General features: G+C 43.1%; 1 protein-coding gene across 2 annotated transcripts in view; it reads right to left on the bottom strand.

Moving 5' to 3' along the window:
- LOC124787872 (ER membrane protein complex subunit 2-like) overlaps positions 1-9,826 on the bottom strand; it is a 79,650-nt gene extending 69,824 nt beyond the window's left edge. For both annotated transcript variants that reach the window (XM_047254853.1, XM_047254845.1), the window contains exon 1: positions 9,677-9,826. In XM_047254853.1, the coding sequence (XP_047110809.1) occupies positions 9,677-9,710 (34 nt within the window). In that variant the 5' untranslated portion in view covers positions 9,711-9,826. The remainder of the gene's footprint in view (positions 1-9,676) is intronic.
- Between the last annotated feature and the right edge of the window lie 4,777 nt (positions 9,827-14,603).

The raw sequence follows: 14,603 nt of genomic DNA on the forward strand, positions 1-14,603 counted from the left end.
AGAAAAGTGTACCACGTGTACTCCAAGCAATACATTATCTGATATTTACATATTCAGACCTCCACATTTGTCTTAGGATGGTCAAAGGAAGTAGGATGGCCCACTCTTATACAAATTTATACACGACTGAGTATAGCTTTCCTCGAATCCATCTAAATTAGATATTTATACAATTTAGGAGTAAAAAAAGCCCATCCACCAAATAGAAGAAGTCTGATGCATCAAAAGGCACACACAAAAGAGAAAGAAAACTTCCTAGCTTCCAGAATCAATCATATCTCGTATTACAAGAGAAGTACACATATGAAATACACATGCATACACGTCTGTGCATCTACGTAGTTCCAGCTGGACGCAAAATGTCATGATTGCAGTTTGTCTGGTGGATGGGGTGGAAGTTTGTGTCGGAGCGAGGCAGGGAGGGAGGGATGAAGAGGTGTTGAGAGGGGTAGCTAGAGGCTTGGAGGGAAACATCAGTTTCCTGGCTAGGGATGTGGGAGGGAGGGGTCGCAAGTGTACAAGCTAGGCATGTGATGCACAGATGCTGGAGGAGGTGGGGAATGGCACACAATGTAGGTGACATGGAGACATTAAGTGGGAGGTAGCAAGAGGACACATGGAGACTGAGGCCCGGAAGGTTATGGAAACATTGCAAGGATAACTCCCTTCTGTGTAGTTCACACAGATGGTTCCCCAGGTTGGGAAGCAGCCATTGAAATCAAGCCTGTTGCATTCAACTGCATGAGGAACTACTGGGTGGTCAACTCTGTTTTTGGCCACAGTCTGGTGGTGGTCACTCATTCCAGTGGACACCTGTTTGGTTGTCATGCCAACATAAAACACTGCACAGTGATTGCAGTAGATTTGCCGTATGACATGTCCACAATGACATGGCTGCATTAACAAGTGGCTTTGCCTCTGACTAACCACTGTATTTCATCTCCAAATCAACCCACCTCGCCACACAGATTTCTCTTGGCAGAATTTTACACATTTCCTCTTTCTTATGTGCAATTAAATATCCTCACAGCTCAGAACCCTCCCAATGTCCTCAACAAAATTTCTTGCATCCCTTTCATTCCCTAAAATCCCACTCTGTTATCAAGTTCCTTTAAGACCATCTAATGCTTTCATTCATCCAAATCCTGCATTATTTCTTGTTTTCCTAGCAACATCCTAGACAAATGGCCCACTGCTCCATCTACCTGCGTCAGTTCAGAAAAGTATCCCTTTTCTCATCAAAACCCAGTCCCTCATCCTGTTCCTTAAATGCTGCCTAAGCCATGGAGCCCTCAAATCGCCTCTCCCAAAAATGCTAACCATAAGAAATCCATTTTCTGGATCCCATCCCTCCTTCTTAATACCTTCACCTTTTCAGATTCCCCCAGTCCCTTTTCACAACAAATATGATACTGCAGAAGCATACCACCATGGCACAGATATCTCAGTACCACCACCGCTCCCTCTGCAATATACTTTATTACACAATCCTAACTACCTACACCACATCTTCAAAATTGAAACCATTATCCTCCAAGAGTATTTCAGACAACACCTTCATAAACTGTCCAACCTGTTGACATTCCCGCCTTGGAGCACTGCTATCCGTCAACACTTCTCCTACCCACAGTGAACCCCTTGTTAAACCCTCACAGCATCCATAACCTGCTTAGCTGACCTTTTCAATTTGTCTCATTCTTCAGAACTCCCTCCTAACACTTCACAAAATCCACAACCCAAAAAATCCAAAACACACAGTTTTAATCTACCAGGAAGTTTCATATCAGCACACACCCCACTGCAGAGTGAAAATCTCATTCTGGATCCAAAACACTGTTGATAATCTTGCCTCTCCCAATTCAACCATCCAACTACAACCTTCCCTCCCACCTAACTAATCCCTTGACACTTTCCAGGAATTTCTTACCTCCAACTCAGCCTCAACATCCTCCCCCAGGCCCATTCCTAAGAACACTAATCTTTTTGTAGAAGAGAGGACAGCTGTACACAACCCAAAAACACCCTTACCCCACAATCATCCTCCCCGCAGACAAAGGCTCCACCATGAATCACAGTGACTACCCAACAGAATGCTTCCACCAACTGCTGCCTGTCTCTTCACCTAAGAGCTCTGCCATAGCGATCCCATCACAGAAATCCAACACAGCCTTTCATCCATTCCAAAATCCCAGAACCTCTCCGTCAAGTCCATCTCCCTCCTCAACCCAATGACACACTTCACAACCACCTTCTAGGTGTTCCTCACAATCCGTAAAGCCAACAATCCTGGATGCCCCACTGTAGCTGGCTATTGTGCTCCCACTGAGAGAATTTCCACTTTTATAGACCAACAGCTTCAACCAACTGCCATAAACCTAGCCTCGCACATCAAGATACTAACTACTTCCTTTACCAATGCTCCACCATCCCCACCCCTTTACCTCCTGAATCCCTACTTGTTACTACTGCCCTTGCCACCATCAAATACTATCTCTCTTAACATCCTTCATGCTCTAAAGCCAATACCTCATTTCTCATACTCATTATCAACCACATCCTAAACACAACTGCTTCTCCTATTGGGGGGGCGAGGGAGATAAATAAAGGAAATCCATGGCACAGCCATGTGTACCCACATGCCACCCCTCTATACCAACCTGTAGGGATAGCAGTAGACCGTAATCGGCTCACGCTTGACAGCTAGTGATCAGCTGACTGCGAAACATCAGCTGAATTCGTCTGAGAGCCACAAGGATTGCTGGCAATTGACTGATCTTTGCTAAGGTGCAGATGTTCCATGCAGTGAACTTTATTTGCTTATTTCTTTTTTACTTTTGCTTGGTTGCTGATGTGCTGGTGGAGACTGTATGGTTAATATTGATTGCAATTAAGTAATTTATTTTTCTTTTAATGTATTGGATGTATGCCACACTACATGTCATTAGAAATAAAGTATTGAGTTTAATTTGCATACAGTTGTCCTCTGTACATGGACACCATATTAATTGCTGGTCTCACACTTCAAACTGATGCCAATGACAAACCTTTCTATGGGCCATATGCAAAAAGCCTTCTTAGCCTCCCAAAACCCCAACCCTTGTCTGTTTCAGGTTTATTAATGATATTGTCATGATCTGGACTCAGGGCCAAGACACCCCTATCCTGATTCCTCCTCAACCTCAACTCCTTCTCCTCCACCCACTTCACCTGGTCATCCTCAACTCATTGCACCACCTTGTTCGATATTGACGTCCACATCTCTAATGGCTCCATTCACCTCCGTTCATATTAAACCTACTAACCATCAATAGTGCCAGAATTTTCAATCTGACGTCCCTTCCACACCAAAATTCCCAATCCCATATAACATCGGCACCTGTGGCTGGCATATCTAGTGATGGGAACTCCCTTGCCTAGTGTGTTGAACTTCACGAGAGCTTTCACAGACAGGTATTAACCCCCAAACCTAGTCCACAAACAGATTTCCTGTGCCATATGCTAACACAGCTGCAATGCTCTCAATCAGGCCCAAGAATCAGCTACGAAGGAGCATTCCCTCTCATCACCCAGTGCTATCCTGGACTGGAACAACTCAACCATAACCTTCATCAGGGTTGTGATTCTCTATCATTGTACTCTGAAATGAGGGACATTCTACCTAAGATCCCACTTGCCCCTCCTAAAGCGGTATTCTGTCATGCACCCACCCTACAGAACACCCTAGTTCATCCCTATGCCACTCCCAACCCCCTTCCCACAGGGATCATATCCCATTGGAAGACCCAGGTGCAAATCCAGCCCAATCCACCCAACCAGCACTTCCTATTCCAATCCTGTCACAGGCTCCTCCCACCTCTTAACAGGCCAGGCCACCTGTGAAAGCAGCCGTTTCATTTACCAACTCTGCAGCAAGCACTCCACAGCTTATGTCATTATGACAACCAAACAGCCACCCAGCAAAACAAATGATCATTGCCAAACTGCGGCAAAAAATGAAGTTGACCATCCAGTGGCACAAAATGCTTAACTTCAACCACTGCTTCACAATCTGGGCCACACGGGTTCTTCTTTCCATCACCAGCTTTTCTGAATTACACAGATAGTAATTGTCTTTGCAACATATCCTTTGCTCCCATAACCTCCCTCTCTGTCAATCCACTGTCCTCACACACTCCACCCAATAGTTCCCTATTCATCTGTCCTATCATCCATCCTAATTCACATCTTCACATCACCTTCACCTTGTGCCTTTCACTACCAGCTCTGGCACCCATGCATTAAATGCCTATGCCATAAACATGCCACCACTCCCTGCCACATTTCTCGCCAGCAAACCAGCTGTATCTCTCTGAGCCACTAGCTATCCACCCCCAACCCTTCTTCCTGCCTTTCCCGCCCTCTGCCCACCCACCTGGCAACATCCCCAGGACACCCTTCCACTTGCTGAACTACAATCACGGCACCATGAGTCCAGCTGGGACTATGTAGGGGCACAGACAAGTGTTTTTTGTATGCCGTATGTATTTGTGCTGTAGTTCCAGGTAGGACTGATCCTGAAAGCTAGCAATGTTTATTTCTTTTTCCGTGTGCCTGTTGACGACACAATCTTTCTGCTATTCAGTGAGTAGTCTCCTTCACTCCTAAATTACACGGTCCACTCACATTAATGTGACCACTGGCTACGTTAAATGTCAACATGTAATAACCACTCACAAATGGCAAGTGGCAGCACTAGCAGTGGCAAGTAGACAATGCGTGTTAGGGTGACCCGAAAACAGTGGAGTTGCCGTAACGCAGAAATGGAGTGATTTATTTGGCGTCTGAAAGGGCATGAACACTGGCTTTCACACCAAGAATGGAAGCATTTCCGAAATGGTAATTTGCAAATTGTTCACCTGGTGCTGTGGTTAAAGTATGTCATGCATGGAAAAATGGCACTGTCCAAAATAGCTGTCAAGATGACTGTGGTGCATCATAGAACACAAAAGACAGGGGTGAATGTCAGTTGCAGAAATGGGAAATACGGGAGCGTCCGATCCCACCCATCTGCTTTGATCCATGACGTCACAAATATGGCGGAAACAACCATAAACGACGATTCCAATATGGTGCATATAAAGTCGTTACGTACACATTATGAGGACGAAAATACATCGAAAAACAAACACACACACGTTCCACAAAAAGCCTAATGCCACTAACCGGACAAGCGCGGGAATTATGGGGTTTTTGGGTGGGGACAAACTAAATATAAACAAATTTAGACACCCACCCCCGTACAAAACCACGCAAAACGACGAAAGAAACCGACATCACAAAACTCCCCAAATACCACTAAACACAACATCATATGGAATCCACCCCCATACAATACCACGCAAAATGATGAAAGAAACCGACATCACAAAACTCTCCAAATACCACTGAACACAACATCATCTGGAATCGGACACTTCCCTTGACCTATATAGCTCAACAGCAGCTCCCGATCCCATAAATTAGGACCTAAGACTTCCCTTGACCTATATAGCTCAAATATATCTCCCGATACAAACATTCACAGCCACACATTGGGATCGAACACTTCGCTTGACCTGTTATCCTTACGACATCTCCACATACCGTCGTCCCTGGTCCGAGACGCCGGAACTTTAAGTAAGCCTCATTTCTTGACGACATACTGAACACATCACAACTTCATCCAAAAATCCGAATAGTTGAAGAAATTTTATTAGGGACAACGCACTGTCCCCCATCATATCCGAAAACCGAAAACTGTTGACCCTGTCAGTCGTATCCACACCTACCAAAGACATAAAAAAAGCAATTTACCAAAATTCAGACACGACGCCACACTCGCAAACTAAGCCAAAAACATCACCTAACACACCACCAGAGAGCACCACCGATCGCACCAAAACGACACCTACAAACACGCCACTCTCACAAACTAAATTCCGCACCGTCGTGACGTCACACACCACAACAGCCTTACGTCAAGGGTCAAAGTCGACGGGTGGGATCGGACGCTTCTGTCGACCCCAGAAATGTATATGAGCAGGCAGGCGTGTAACTGTTGAGCAACTGACCGCCCAAATGAACCAAGCGGCTCCCAACAGTGTCTCCTCAACAACGGTTCAGTGAATGTTGCTGCATATGGGCCTTTGCAGCAAGTGCCTGGTTCTTGCAGCCACACCAACTGCTGGTCATCAGTGACGAAGACTAAAATTTGTGTGCCAATAACACAACTGGACACCCATTGTGTGGCAATAGGTAACCTCTCAGATGAATCACATTTTATGCTCCATCGGAAAGATAGTCATTCACCTCTAGGGCATGAAATGTCAAAGCACACACCCTGTAACAACTGCCGGAAACGTCCAAGCTACAGGAAGGAGTGTTATGGTCTGGGGAATGTTTTCGTGGCATCCCCTGGGTGATCTAGTCATTCTGGAAGGTACAGTGGATCAACACCTGTGCATCTACCCTTGAGGACCATGTCCAACCCTACATGCAGTATCTTTCCCCGGCACAATGCCACCTACCATCAGAACAATGGAACATGTTATGCAGCTCACAGTGTGTGCGCACGTTTTGAAGAACACCACGAGAATTTACTGTACTCCCCTAGCCACCAAACTCCCCAGATTTAAACCCAATCAAGAATATGCACAATCGTCTCAATCAGGCTGTTAGTGCCATGGATCAACTGGTCATGGCACTGGAGACAGCATGCCTCCCCATCCCTGTTCGTAACTTCCATAACCTCACTGTCACACTTAGTGCCCATTAGTGCTGCCCAAGGTAGTATTTCAGGCTTCTGACAGGTGGTCACATTAATGAGACTGGACAGTGTACACTATGTGATCAAAAGTATCCGGACACCCCCAAAAACATACATTTTTCACATTAAGTATGGAGAACCTGGCAGCTACAGCCAAGTACTCCATATCAGCGACCTCAGTAGTCACTAAACATCGTGAGAGAGCAGAATGGGGTGTTCTGCAGAACTCTCGTACTTCAAACGTGGTCAGGTGATTGGGTGTCACTTGTGTCATATGTCTGTACACGAGATTTCCACACTCCTAAACATCCCTAGGTCCACTGCTTCCGATGTGATAGCGAAGTGGAAATGTGAAGGGACACGTACAGCACAAAAGCGTACAGGTCAACCTACTCTGTTGACTGACAGAGACTGCCAACAGTTGAAGAGGGTCGTAATGTGTAATAGGCAGTCGTCTATCCAGACAAACACACAGAAATTCCAAACTGCGCCAGGATCCACTGCAAGTACTATGACAGTTAGGCGGGAGGTGAGAAAACTTGGATTTCGTGGTCGAGCAGCTGCTCATAAGCCACACATCACGCCGGTAAATGCCAAACAACGCCTCACCTGGTGTAAGGAGCGTAAACATTGGACCATGAACAGTGGGAAAACATTGTGTGGAGTGATGAATCACGGTGCACAATGTGGCAATCCAATGGCAGGGTGTGGGTATGGCAAACGCCCGGTGAACATCATCTGCCAGCATGTGTAGTGCCAATAACAAAATTCGGAGGCAGTGATGTTATGGTGTGGTCGTGTTTTTCACGGAGGGGGCTTGTACCCCTTGTTATTTTGCATAACACTATGATGTTTTAATCACCTTCTTGCTTCCCACTGTTGAAGGCAATGCGAGGATGACGACTGCATCTTTCGACATGATTAAGCACCTGTTGATAATGCACGGCCTGTGGCAGAGTGGTTACACAACAATAACATCCCTGTAATGGACTGGCCTGGACTGAGTCCTGACCTGAATCCTATAGAACACCTTTGGGATGTCAACTCCGCGCCAAGCCTCACCGACCGACATCAATACCTCTCCTCAGTGCAGCACTCCGTGAAGAGTTGGCTGTCATTCCCCAAGAAACCTGCATCTGATTGAACGTATGCCTACGAGAGTGGAAGCCGTCATCAAATCTAAGGGTGGGCTAACACCATATTGAATTCCAGCATTACCTTTGGAGGGCACTATGAACTTTTATGTCATTTTCTGCCAGGTGTCTGGATTCTTTTGATCACATAGTGTACTTACATTCTGCCACAACTTTCCTACTACATTTAAATTAAATACTTCCACTATCTACCTTCTTGCACAAGTACACGAACATAACTATACCATCTGTGCTCTGCTTAGTGACCTCAAAGGCCCAAATGAACATGTCTATGTACTGCCTGTCCTCTGTTTACTGACCTCAAAGGCCCCAATGAAAATGTCACTGTGTTGGCCCAGAACCTCAATTGACTTTAATTGCCAATACTACGAATTTATGTTGCCTAGGAACAAAACAATGCCATTCCGTTAACAAGTTGATCTCTAGATTCTGGGACTGATTATTCCAGTTAGATATTCTACAAGTACCAATGTGTAGCCTACTGTAAACAAAACTATAACCTTATGATTGAGCGAAGTCGCACAGTAGTTGAGGCAATGGACTAGCTAGCATTCAGGAGGAATGGGGTTCAAATCACCATCTGGTCATCTACATTTATGTAGTCCGTAGTTTAGTTGTATGGATATTAGGTCGGCATTGGAATAAATGACAGTTATTCACAGTAACAGAAGTGACTCCCCTGTTAATTTTAGCTCTACGTAATAAGCATAAATAGTTAATTATCGCCGCAGTCTCTAGCAACTCATTTCTTTATTAATGTATATCTTGACTTATTCCATATTCCATGCATTCTACTTGTTGGGATTTTTGGAACATAGTGATTTCTTAAGTCTTACTCAGTCTGGAGGTGACTGGCGATAATACAATCAGACTAACTCCACGTAATATGTTCACTGGGCAAGAGCTTTTTCACCATGACTCATCTTAGCAATTTACTACCATTGCAAAGGCCAGACCTTTAAATTAAATCTAGTAAAAGATTTTTCATAATTTGTATTAAAATCCCTAAATAGCACAGAAAGCGATACTCACACCTTTAGCATATGTGCATAACAAACTTAATAACACTTTTTGATAACACAAACAAACTTACTGGAGAAGTACTGAAGATTTAACAGTTCCAACATTAATATTAATATTTCACAATACGTTACAATAATCATCTGGAAGTAAATGCTAAGATGTACAGCTTGTGCAGTAATGAAGCACAAGGCAAAGTCCTATCAACTTGAGACTAAATCAAACTGTCATAAATGTTTGTGGTGGAGGTGTACTCAAATGACTTTACTGAAGGCGCATTTTGCTAATTTATCATTAGCGATATGTCATTTATTATTGTGTATACGTGTAACTAACACCTGCATGCAGTTAAGATACACACACAGTAATAGGGCGAATATAATACGGTTTACTGGTGACAAGGTAAATTAATTCTTAATGAAGACTGGTGACAAGGGAAATTAATTCTTAATGAAGACTGGACTACTCCACTGTCTTCACAAAAATGCATTATAAAAACAAATAAACACGATGTTAAATAAGCCTAACGAGGTCTGACACTCTACCACATGATCTAGTGCCCGGCCAACTGAACACAATACCGACTAATACAATGGCAAGTAAAATTAATTCTTAGTGATAATCGATTCCTCCGCTCTCTTGTAAAACTTATGCCTAATGCTTGTGAAACGCGACAGTAAACCTAACACCCAAGCATCTGTAATTTGCGATTTCTTACCGGACCAACTAAGTTTTCCGGAATTCCAAGACATGTTTATTAATTTGTTCCTGTCTGCTTATTTCAAAACAGCCCACATCATAGATGGACAGAGAATTCAACACTAAAGATGTACCACTTTTAGTATTTGTATATACTGTATTTATTCAACACTAAAGATATACCACTTTTAGTATTTGTATATACTGTATTTTTAAGCAAAGTCCTTCCAAAGTGTAGAGTAGAAACAATATATGAATTGTAAAAACACAAACTCCAAACGAAATTTACAAAAAATAGAAATACCCCCGGAGGAACGCCAAAACAGCGCCAAATTATAAGAAGTGCAAGGCTCATTCATAGATCACAAATATCTAGACTCTATGGGCTCATCTCGGGGAAACAGGGAACGTCAGTAGTGCTCGTAGTAGCCTGTCAGTGAAGTTCGAAAACACGAAACTACAGCGCGAAGAGCCCTATTCTTACTTTGCGAAATGTAACTATTGGATGACAATATTTCTCAAAAGTGGGCCTGATAATCTGGTAGTAAAGTGTGTACCTAGAAACGTTTTTGTGACCTTGCGATGCAATATATTCGAGAAATCTCAACCAAAAACTTTGTTTAGCTTCTCGTAGCTGGGGTTCACAGCCATGTCAAATTTTGTAAATGACAAAGTCGTCGTCTTTTGACTGTAAAATAATTTATTTGTAAAACTCAATGCTGCAGTTTTGACAGTATGGCGATTATCAAGTGTTAATAATTGCCCTTTATCACGTGGCAAAATCTGGTTTGGTATGACATACAAGCTGGTTTCATTGCAATGTGATCCTTATTGTGACCTTGTTGTATTACCCACTTTCAGTTACATTGTAAATGTGTTGCTCGTATACTGGTAAATTTTTGCTCGCATCCGTAATATTTGGTGGGGAAAATGATTTCGTATTTGTTTTTGCTTCCTATGAAACAGAAGCCGGTTTTGTAGCACGGTATTCTGTGGAGTCGTGTCTATTTGTAAATGATTACGGATCCGTACATGAAATCTCGTTTTAATTGCATTGCAAGTATATTACTCTTATTCTAAATAATTTTTGTTTGCATCCGTTTTCGTACTGTCTCGCATTTACCTCCGAAATTTTCACTGTAGAGGATGATTCTAATACATCGGTTTCTGTTAAAATATATCGCTTGGAATACCTGTTAATAACGTATTTGCGTTACTACTGTTGCGTTTGTAACTTTCGCAAAGAAGAATTCAAACTAGTGATGGGCTAAACTGCGATTTTCTGATATCAGTGATTTCTGTGAATACTACTTTTCAGTATCTGTTATTCTTAACTGCGATTTGTCGCAGTTAAGAGTCGCAGTTAAGGAACATAGGTCGTGTATCCCTCCGCCACTGCTATTTCTGCGATTTCTGCTACTTCCGCGATTTCTGCTACTTCCGCGATTTCTGCTACTTCCGCGATTTCTGCTACTTCCGCGATTTCTGCTACTTCTGCTACTTCCGCTACTTCTGCTACTTCCACTACTTCTGCTATTTCTGCTACTTCCGCTACTTCTGCTACTTCCGCTACTTCTGCTACTTCCGCTACTTCCGCGACTTCCGCTACTTCCGCGACTTCCGCGACTTCCGCTACTTCCGCGACTTCCGCTACTTCCGCGACTTCCGCGACTTCCGCGACTTCCGCTACTTCCGCTACTTCCGCTACTTCTGCGACTTCCGCTACTTCTGCGACTTCCGCGACTTCTGCGACTTCCGCGACTTCTGCGACTACCGCGACTTCTGCGACTACCGCGACTTCTGCGACTACCGCGACTTCTGCGACTACCGCGACTTCTGCGACTTCCGCGACTTCTGCGACTTCCGCGACTTCTGCGACTTCCGCGACTTCTGCTACTTCCGCGACTTCTGCTACTTCCGCGACTTCTGCTACTTCCGCGACTTCTGCTACTTCCGCTACTTCTGCTACTTCCGCTACTTCCGCTACTTCCGCTACTTCCGCTACTTCTGCTACTTCCGCTACTTCTGCTACTTCCGCTACTTCTGCGACTTCCGCTACTTCTGCGACTTCCGCTACTTCTGCGACTTCTGCTACTTCTGCGATTTCTGTGACTCCTGCGACTTACCACTGTATGAAAAAGTTACATGTGTCAACACAGAAAATTGCATCGCAACAAACCTGTCATTGGCAAGTATGTTTTACGTTTTTTCTTCCGTTGGCTTTAATTTTGTATTAAAGAAACAACTGTGAAAATATTAATAGTGTAATTAATATGTAAGTAGCCGTACAGTACCGTAATAGTTCGTATTTAGAAAATGAATTGTAACATATTGTTATGTTCACAGGTACCTGAACTACGTTTCAGTCACTCAGTAAAGTGATAACTCAAAATATCATTGTCAACAGATCTGAAGAAATTGCCACTGCGTCTTTAGACCGTTTTCGTCAGACGAGAGGTTAGTTCCTAAGTGTTTCGATGGACTTAATTACTTCAGTGAGATCGTTCTTGCAAATGTGATATTCATTATAGCAAATATTAGCAATCTACTCTGTCAATTATATTGCTAGTAATTAATGACAGCAAAAATTGTTTAATAATCCTTGTGTTTTTGCAGACACAGTTCTGACTCTTATTACTGGTTGCTGTACGTATCTATCCACATCAAAGCTGTTGAGAGAGACTCGTGAAGATTCAAGACAGCTCTTAGAGGATTTGCAGTTTAAAAGTGAAATAATTGTGAAATAAGTGTGTGAATGATTAAACTGTGTTTTATTGAAGTTGTTGTGCGATTTTAAGGGAATAATACTTATTGGTAAACACTTGTTGGAGAGCGACGTGCCGCCCCCCCTCCCCCCCTTTCTCCACAATCTTGGTGTGACACTGACCTGTAACATATCCCGAAGTCTACAATATGCATTTTGAGGCTGTTGATATGAAAGTGGGAAGTACAGATCTTCCAGTTAAATCAGGAATAGCTTAAGTGCATTACTTGAAAGTAACACAGGAAAAGCTTACTTATGTAGGTGGTAGAAGTGTCGGCAAAAAGTTCTTGTGTGTGAAGTTGCCATGTAGGACACCAGGTGTAAAACTTGTCTCCCGAGTCTTGAACTGTGTCGGAACAAAAGTGAGGCATTCATATAACTGTTTTCATTTCTCTACACTTATACAGATGTCTGAGTTCTGCTGTGTTAACATTGCAAAGTCCTGTAGGCATGTGGAGTATTAACCAAAACTGTCATATTGGAAGCAGAATCAAACACATTTGTTACGTTACTTGATATTTTCAGGAGAAAAGGGCAATGTTGCTTCTTATTAATATAATACATTCAGAGTCACAGAAGTATTTGACCAACCATAACTGATGCTGAATGTGCATGTCGTCATATAATATGAAAGGCTTATTTCAATAGTGGTACAAGTCCATTACCTCCACTTTTCTGTCTATAATGCTTCTGAAATTAGTGATCCAAACAAACATAAATAAAGGTTCATCTCTAGCAAGAAGCGATATGCTTCAATATTTCTGGTATCTCAACTGCAGATTTTTCAGCGCTCAATTTACTTTACGACTCTGTATCTCAAAATGAACAAAAATGGACTTGTACCACTATTGAAATAAGCCCTTCATATGCACACACAGCACATCGATCTCGTGAGGCACAAGGCTCTCATAACGAAGTACGTACGTCGGTACTCGGTCAACAGATGTCACTAGGAAAAGTATGTTAACTGCGCTTTTTAGTTGCTACTTGCGACTCTTAGTTGCGATTTGTCACAGAAATCGCAGTTGGACTCAATAGTGTATCGTAGAAATGGGCGTAGTACGAACTTTGACCCACAGATGGCACTGTTAACCGCGCTTTGTAGTTGCTACTAGCGACTCTTAGTTCCGACTTGTCACGGAAATCGCAGTTAGACTCAATACCGTATCGCAGAGATGGACGTAGTACGAACTTTGGCCAACAGATGGCACTGTTAACTGCGCTTTTTAGTTGCGACTCTTAGTTGCGACTTGTCACGGAAAGCGCAGTTGGACTCCATAGCGTACCGCAGAGATGGACGTAGTACGAACTTTGGCCAACAGATGCCACTGTTAACCGCGCTTTTTAGATGCTACTTGCGACTCTTAGTTGCGACTTGTCACTGAAATCGCAGAAAGCAGTGCTAAATTCGACCAATAGATGGCTCACGTCTTTGAATGTGAAATACTTATTGCGACTGCTAACTGTGACTGAAATCGCAGTTAGATTCTGTAAAGTTGCTACTGTGATATTTGTGACTTCTCAGTCACTGTGATTTCTAACAGATATGCGATTTCCTGCCCACCACTAATTCAAACCATTGTGAAATGCATGGCACTCAGTGACATCAGCAATACTAGTCAAAACAGAACTACATACTCATTGCGTTTACTCGCGACGCATCCTCCGAAAGACAAAAGAGGAATTGCAGAAACCTTTCTCGCTGTTGTGTTTACATATTAGACTGCGGTCATAGTGGCACCGACATCGATGAATTTCACCGACAGCCAGGTTCGGCGGAAGACAGCCGATGTTTCGGGGTGAATTATAAACTCAAAAAATAATTTGTTGAAATGAAAAGGATGGCATGTCTTATGCTTAAAGTTACTGTAACGGATGTTTTTGGTGTTTTGGTAGGTGGCCATTAGTTGTCTAGAAATTATTATTACTGCTTACTGATGTTTTTAGCCAGTAAGGAGGGTGATTCTGTTACTTACGTGAAGTGGTTTGCAAATGTGGTGTTATGTGCGTTCACATTTCAGTGCTTTACATTCGGAGTATCGTTTTCTAAGCTTTGTCTATCTTTCACACGTATCCTTAATGATAGCCATTGAAAGTTAGTTACTGTGTGCCTACACAATTGCAAATAAATTCAGCAATACATAGGGTTTATAACCTTGCTGTTCAAGGTCATCACTAATGA

This window comes from Schistocerca piceifrons, chromosome 1, assembly GCF_021461385.2.
Source record: "Schistocerca piceifrons isolate TAMUIC-IGC-003096 chromosome 1, iqSchPice1.1, whole genome shotgun sequence".
NCBI classification, from domain to species: Eukaryota; Metazoa; Arthropoda; class Insecta; order Orthoptera; family Acrididae; genus Schistocerca; species Schistocerca piceifrons.